At 66.3% G+C, this 6,932-nt stretch overlaps 2 protein-coding genes across 2 annotated transcripts; both read right to left on the reverse strand.

Moving 5' to 3' along the window:
* Nucleotides 1–3,798: 3,798 nt before the first annotated feature.
* Nucleotides 3,799–5,054, reverse strand: EMIHUDRAFT_470331 (hypothetical protein). The gene is made up of 2 exons (XM_005769494.1): nucleotides 4,713–5,054; nucleotides 3,799–4,397 (listed from the first exon to the last, which is right to left on the reverse strand). Exons 1-2 carry the CDS (start codon nucleotides 5,015–5,017, stop codon nucleotides 3,803–3,805), a joined length of 900 nt encoding a protein of 299 aa, XP_005769551.1. The 5' UTR covers nucleotides 5,018–5,054; the 3' UTR covers nucleotides 3,799–3,802.
* A 110-nt stretch (nucleotides 5,055–5,164) lies between these two features.
* EMIHUDRAFT_419416 (hypothetical protein) lies at nucleotides 5,165–6,487 on the reverse strand. The gene is made up of 2 exons (XM_005769495.1): nucleotides 5,590–6,487; nucleotides 5,165–5,477 (listed from the first exon to the last, which is right to left on the reverse strand). Exons 1-2 carry the CDS (start codon nucleotides 6,223–6,225, stop codon nucleotides 5,205–5,207), a joined length of 909 nt encoding a protein of 302 aa, XP_005769552.1. The 5' UTR covers nucleotides 6,226–6,487; the 3' UTR covers nucleotides 5,165–5,204.
* Between the last annotated feature and the right edge of the window lie 445 nt (nucleotides 6,488–6,932).

Genomic DNA, 6,932 nt, shown 5'->3' on the forward strand with positions numbered 1-6,932 from the left:
CGGCGCTGGCTCTTCTGCCCCTGCCGCCGCCGCCGCGGGCGCCATCAGGGGCGGGCTCTGTTCGCTATCCTCCGCAGAGGCCGCAGGCTCCGTAGCAGCCGCCGGCTCCGGCTCGTCGTCGCTGTCCAACTCCATCGGACACGCTGCGCTGCTTCCCGGCAGCGCAGCCTCGCCACCGCTACCGCCGCCGCCGCCGCCTCCGCCTCCGCCGGCCTCCTCGTCGCCGCCACCGTCCTCGCCGCCCTCGCCGCCCACCGCCTCGGCGCTGGCAGTGCTTGCCGCCGCTTGAGTGCCCGCCTCTGCAGCCGCAACGCCGGCGGCGGTCGCAGGCGCCCCCTCGCTTGGCGCGGCGTCCGCGAGCTCTTTGAGGCGGAGCGAGCACTTCTGCTTCTCCTCGTTCCAGACCAGCACCAGGCAGGAGGCGCCCGCCTTCATCTGCGCCTTGACGATGCAGCTCCCGCAGTCGCACGGCATTTTGAGCCGCAGCGTGTGCGGCTCCGCTTTGGGCTCGAGGGTGAGGCGGAGCTTTCGGATGTGCGGGTCGGCTGCGCTCTCCCTGTCAAGCGCGCGGGCGAGCCGCCCGCTCTCCGCGAGGCTCTGCCAGGAGAGCGGCGCCGGCTGCGGCGCATGTGTGTCGCCCATCATGAAGTCCGGCGAGTTTTTCTTTTTTCCTATGTTTGTTTGCAAATCCTCTCGCCGCTCCTCTCCGACTCGATGACCACGCTCGCCTTCGCGAAGGGCTTCTCGGACGCCGCGTACCGGCTGATCGAGATGGACGAGCCGCTCCTGCAGGCGTCCACCTTTCCCGCCCCCCGCCCTAATTAGGCGGCAGCAGCGGAGCATGGGCCCCCGCGGCGTCGGCCTCGCCGGCTGAGCGGCGGAGGGACTAGGCCGGCAGATCGAGCGGCGGCGGCGAGCGAGCGAGCGGCACGCGCCTTGGACGAGGCGGTTGGGCGGCGGGGCGCTGCTTACACGGGGACATGCATCACATGACGGCCGCGCCCGAGGGGGGGGGGGGGGGGACGCCGGAGCGCGACACGGGTGGGGCGAGTCTTCGCGCGCTATGAGAGCATATTAAGCGGAGCAGAGGGCCAGGCCGCAGGCCGCGAGCGGTGCGGGACCTTGGAGGAGAAGCCGGTGACATCGCCCGCCTCCATCTCGCGCGGCGTCCAGTCGAGGGCGGGGCCGCCTCCGCTGAGAGAGGACGCGCACGAGGAGGTCCGTGGGCAGGTCGAGGAGGCAGATGGGCGGCGGCGTGTGTGGCGAAGGCGCGGCAGTGGCGGCGGCGAGGCGGCTGGGGAGTATTGCGAGAAAAAAGAAAATATGCTTTTTTGGCCACTTTATGGCATGGCATGTACCCTACCGTCCGTGTTCGTAGGTTGGTTGGTCTGGTCGCACGCGTGCTTGCGTCCCAGAGTGCCTTCGCGCAGAACCAACGCATCTCTCGGGATGACCGACCCGTGCCTGACGAGCGAGGTATTTCAGGACCCTCATCTTAACTTCGCATTTGGCGGTAGTGCCGATTTCCGCGGCCGCAACAATGGGATTTACAACTTCCTCTCCGCACCCGACCTCGCGGTCAACGTCAAGACACAGGAGGCGATCTTCAAGCTCCACGACGGCGCCCTCACCGTCAACGGCTCCTTCCTCGTGGAGGCCCACTTTGTGGCAAAATTTTCCGACAACCGCAACGCGACCGCCTCTTTCTGGGCCTCCGAGCTCGATCGCAACAATTTTGGCTGGCAAGTTGTCACAGGCACCTGCGTTGGTCGGCCCTTCAAATTCGGGTTCCACGGCAGCAAGGTGTGCTACGCCCTCGCCATTGCAATGGACCACTCCTCCGCAACCTTCAAGATGAACGACTGGACTGTCACAGTGCGCGGCATGCGCTCGGTCTTCCGCGCGGAGGACTATATAGCTGGACCCAAGAATCGGCTCGACATCAGCTTCACAGCGCGCGGCGGAGCTCCGTCTCGCGACAAGCCACACGGCATCATAGGCCAGTCCTACACCACGATTGGGCGTGTGCGTAATGGCAAGATGGATGTGTACCCATGGGAAGGGAGCGTCACGACCAGCGCAATGGCCGAGGGCGCCATCGAGGGCACGGCACCAGATTATGAGATGGCCAGCGCCCACGCGACTGACTTTGCCTTTTCGAGATTCGACGCGGCGAAGGACGCCGACGCCGCGCTGACCACACGCGCAGTCGAGGCGTCGTCCGTTGAGCGCGTGGCAGACTTGGCGGCCGCCGCTCAGCGCCGTCGCCTCTCCGAGGAAGCCTGCCCGCCGCCAACCGCGACAGTCGCGTCGCCGCCGCCGCCAAAGCCGCCGTCCACGCCTGCCACAGAGGACGCTCCTTGCGTCGGCGAGTTGACGATGCTCTCGTTCGACTTGTCGAGCCAGAACACCATTTCCGACAACTTTGCGGGCCAGGCCTAGTAGATGCCCGCACGCACTTGGCGGCCACGATGCCTCCCGCCGTCACTCTGTGATCTGCATCGCCCCGTCGTCTCCACGCAGGCCGTACCTCTTCCACTGGGCCATTCTCCACTCATGTGGCGAATGTGGGCGTTCACGACGGCCGCAGCATCGACCTCGTCTTCGACTCCCCGGACGGTGACCTTCCGCAGTGTGACGACTCCAATCCCACGTACGGCTTTACAAACGGCAAACATTGCTTGGTCAGCTTTAATTCCGACGGCATCGGCTCTTGGAGAGTGGCCCAGCCCACGAGCGTGTCGTACAAGGTGCGCGCACTTTGAATGCCGTGAGGCAGGCTCTTGTGGCAGGCGTTTTGTTGGCGCACCTTTCCGTAGGTGCGCTGGGGCTTCCAGTATTCGGACGACGGGACGGCAGCCGTGCTCCCCAAGGTTGCCATCACATTCTTGGACATGGGCCCCAGGTGCCCTCAATCCACTGCCGAGCCATTCAAGGCCGTACACTTGCGCATTCACTGCCACACGGGTCTGACCATCCCGCTCCCCCGCTGCCACTGCCTCCACTCAGGGAGTTTGTGGCCATCACGTCTGGCACGTACGACACGGCGCGCTACGGAAGCCGAATTGAGGAGACGGCAGACTACGGCGGCTGGGCCACGCAGTGGCTGTCGGAGGGGACGGACCCGACGATTCCGGACGTGACAGACCCCATGAGCATGACCGAGGACCAGCAGTCCGGCGCGCTGCAGGTGCTCTAGTTTAAAACCAGTTCACTCGTCCAGACACTCTGTGTCACCCAGCTGGACGGCGGGAGCATACAAGCATACACGCACCGTACATGTTCCATCTCGTCTACTCTCACCGGCAGGTCCTCTTCACCAACATCGACCACTTCATTGCAGAGCTGGGCAACGACAAGACGAGTGCGAGACCTTTGTTTCCAAGACGCTTCCTTTCCTAGACTCTTCCCTCTCGGACGTGGTGTGCTCGCCTAGTCGACTCACAGAGCACGCTGATGATGCGTCCGCGACACGTCCGTAGGTGCCAAGTGCTGCACAAAGATTCAGTTTGTGGGCGCGAGCAACACGGGCGACTGGCCCTCGTGCTCCCCCTCGCCGCCGGCTCCGCCCCCGTGAGCTAGGTAGATGTGATGCAGAATCGTAGAGGTCATGGAGAATATGCTGTGCATGTTTGTAAATGTAGATGCAGGAGTGGATGCAGAGTGTAGTCGACAAATTGAAATTATGCTCGCATCTCTGACTATGATCTGTGTGTGTGCATGCATCGGCCTCAAAAGCGTCATTGCGCGCGGGAGAGCAGCCCCAAATAATGTGTGTAAGTGTTAGAGTTGTTTGGTATTGCTAAAAATCTCTCTCTCTCTCGGGAGAGAGGTGATGGGAACGGAGAACGCCGCATACCGCTTTTATCGCGCACAACCACTTGTGTTCGTGCCACAGCCGGACTTCGACTCCCTCCACCTCGCCCACCGCCACGGTGCCCTCCTCCGCCTCCCCGATCGGGACCACGCCGCCGCACCGCCGCACCGCCGCACCGCCCACCGCAGCCGCGCCGCCCTCGCCGCCCTCGCCTCTGCCCTGGTCCAAACGCGCCTCGTCGTCTTCGCCCAGCGAGCCCGCCGTCCCCGCCACGCCGCCGCCGCGCGCAGCCGCCGCCGCCGCGGCGCGAAGCAGCTCGCCCTCGCTCAGCTCTTCCACCGCCCCGCCGCACGCGGGCAGCATCGCCGCGCCGCCGCCGCGGTGCGCCTCGTCCGCCAGCTCGGCGAGCAGGTGCTGCAGCAGCGCCAGCTGGCGGCGGCGCGGCACCGCCTCGAAGGGAGGCACGTGGACAAACAGGGCGGTGTGCCGACTCTGCGTGCTCTGCGCGCCCGAGCTGTTGTTGTGCGCGTGCGAGAGCCGCAGCGACTCGTACAGCGTGTAGTTGCACAGGTACAGGTACCTGCAGGTCAGGCAAGGGCGTCTTCGGGCGTCTGGCCATCCCAGCAGCAGCGCGGTGCCGGCCGGCGAGGGTGGGCAGACAATCTGCTTCTCGGCGCACCCACAGCGGCGGGCTCGTGGATAGGTTGCGGGCCCTAACGCCAACGCACCGGCCTGCGTCGTCCGAGACACGGATCTCCTCGGCCGACCTCGCAGCCAACGCATCCCGCAGAGAGGAGAGGGGCAGAGGGCTGCGGCGGCAGCCCCGCACGCCACGCGCGGCCGGCGCGGCGTCGATGGGCTCGTCCGTCGGCTGGCGGCCTCGCTCGTCCGCCACACGAAATGCGTTGTGTTGACGCCGGTGCGCTCGAGTGCAAAGCCGCGCCCTCTCGCGTCGACGCCAAGGTGCACGTAGATGACGCAGCCGGAGGAGTCGTCGCCGCTGTGCAGCCGCTGCAGCTGCGCGTCGACATCCTCGGTCGAAACCTCGAGCACTGCCGAGCGGAGCGGGACGCCGTGCGGAAGCCGCCAGCCGTCAGCGCCGCTGGCGAGCTCTCTCGCGAGCCAGTCGGTTGGGTTCTCTTCGACGTCGGCGAACGGGCCGAAGCCCGTCACGACGATGGAGCAGGACGGCGTGGCCATCGACCAGGCCTTCCTCCGAAGAGATTCGTGGAGAGAGTGAACTGGATGACTCTGCAGCGGCGCTGGCACTAACACAGTTACATCGGGAAAAAGAAAATTGTCGCGGGATCCGGGCAAAAGGTTGGTCCCTCCCTCCCTTGGGGTTTTATATGTTTTCTGTCTTTCTTTTTACGAGGATTGGCCTTCCTTACGCGTGCCGCTCCGCGGCCGCGGCGAGGCGCGGCGAGCGGCGCGGCTCCTTGCGCGCCTCAGCGTCGGCCGCGCCGCCGCCGGCGTCGGGCGCGCTGCTACCGCTGCCGGCGGCCGCCGGCGCAGGCGACAGCGGCGGCTCGCGCGCGCGCTTGCCGAGCAGCTGCTTGAGCTTCGCCTTCGCCTCCGCCTCGCTCATCGCGTCGACGGCGTCGACCTCCGCGTCGCGCGCCGCGGCGGCGAGCGCCGTCGAGGCCGCCTCCTTCAGCTCCTGCGCGCGGGGAAAGGAAAGGGAAGGAGGCACGCAGCAGTGAGGGAGGAGCGGCTGGGTGCTGCCACACTGTCTGTATGAGTACATACGGAGCTCGTGCGGAGCGTCGTACCTGGACGGAGGTGGCGCCGGTGAGCTCGAGGGTGTGGATGGCGTTGCCGTCGAGCGTGCGCAGCGTCACGCGCTGCCGCAGCGCGGCGAGTGCGGCGAAGTCGAGCTGCCCCGACGTTTCGTGGAACATGCCGCCGCGGAGCCGGAGCACCAGCTGGAGCGTCGACTCCTTCTGGACGTTGTAGTCGACGAGCGTGCCGTCGTCCTCCAGCTGCATGCCGGCGAATGAGATGCGCTGCTGATCCGGCGGGATGCCCTCCTTGCCCTGGATCTGCTCCTTGACCTCCGCGATGGTGTGGTTCGGGTGCAGCGCCAGCACGAGAATCTTGCCGGTCAGCGTCCTGCAGAAGATCTGCATGCGATGCGGGTCGTGCCGTGGGTCGTTGGCCGCCGCGTCCGCGAACAACAGCACTCGCGGGAGCACCAGGTGCAGCGTCGACTCCCTCTGGATGTTGTAGTCGGAGAGGGTGCGGCCGTCCTCCAGCCGCCTGCCGGCGAAGATGAGGCGCTGCTGGTCGGGCGGGATGCCCTCCTTGTCCTGGAGCGTCGCCTTGACGGCCTCAATCGAGTCGGAGGGCTCCACCTCCAGCGTGACCGTCTTGCCCGGCAGGAACTTGACGAAGAGCTGGATGCGCATGCCGCCAGGTCCGCGCTCAGAACCGGGGCGGCCAGACGCCTTCGGCAGCTGCTGCGGTGGTGCGAGCCGCGCTGCCTGATCCGGGACACGCCACGCCTGCTCCGGGACACGCAGGTCGAGCAGCTCGATGCATCGGCCGACCCGGTTCAGCAGCTCGTCCAGCTCGCTCAGCCGCCTCACGCTGCTGCCCGCGTCGTCGACGCGCACGCTCGTGGAGCGGCCGAAGTACTTCACGAGCAGCGCCTGCTTCTCGACTGGCACGCCGTGGAGGGTGGCGCAGACGGTCTGCAGCTCACTCACGGTCTGGTCGGGAGCGAGCGTGACGGGCTTTCCCGAGACGACGAGCACGCGCTGCGAATGGCTGTCCTCTGCCGACATGGCCGCGAAGTCGAGCTGCACGCGGACAGTCGACTCGGAGAAGAAGCTCGGGCACGCTCCGTCGCCCGAGAGCGTGCGCTCCTTGTGCGAGGTCTTGAGCAGCTCGATCGAGCTGTCCTCCTTCTGCACCACCATGACATTGGTGTCACTCATCGCGGCGGTGTACGAGTCCGTAAAGCCGGTGCTGGAGTCCCCACTGGTGTGGCTGTGCACACGGACATTGAGCTTTTGCAGGGCCGAGTCATCGTCATCACCGACGGGGACCAGAGGTGTCTCGTCGACGAGCTTGATTGCAGGCCTCACCTCAGGAAGCAGGCCTGTCGCAGCGC

Source organism: Emiliania huxleyi, assembly GCF_000372725.1.
Source record: "Emiliania huxleyi CCMP1516 unplaced genomic scaffold EMIHUscaffold_420, whole genome shotgun sequence".
Taxonomy (NCBI): Eukaryota; Haptophyta; order Isochrysidales; family Noelaerhabdaceae; genus Emiliania; species Emiliania huxleyi.

Bases quoted from the DNA above. Each gene is read 5' to 3' on its own strand.
- EMIHUDRAFT_470331 (XM_005769494.1), bottom strand. From the start codon at position 5,017: ATGGCCACGCCGTCCTGCTCCATCGTCGTGACGGGCTTCGGCCCGTTC. The intron at 4,398-4,712 runs GTGGCGGACGAG...CCTGACCTGCAG, and splicing joins GTCAACACAACGCATTTCGT to GTACCTGTACCTGTGCAACT.
- EMIHUDRAFT_419416 (XM_005769495.1), bottom strand. From the start codon at position 6,225: ATGCGCATCCAGCTCTTCGTCAAGTTCCTGCCGGGCAAGACGGTCACG. The intron at 5,478-5,589 runs GTACGACGCTCC...CCCCGCGCGCAG, and splicing joins CCGGCGCCACCTCCGTCCAG to GAGCTGAAGGAGGCGGCCTC.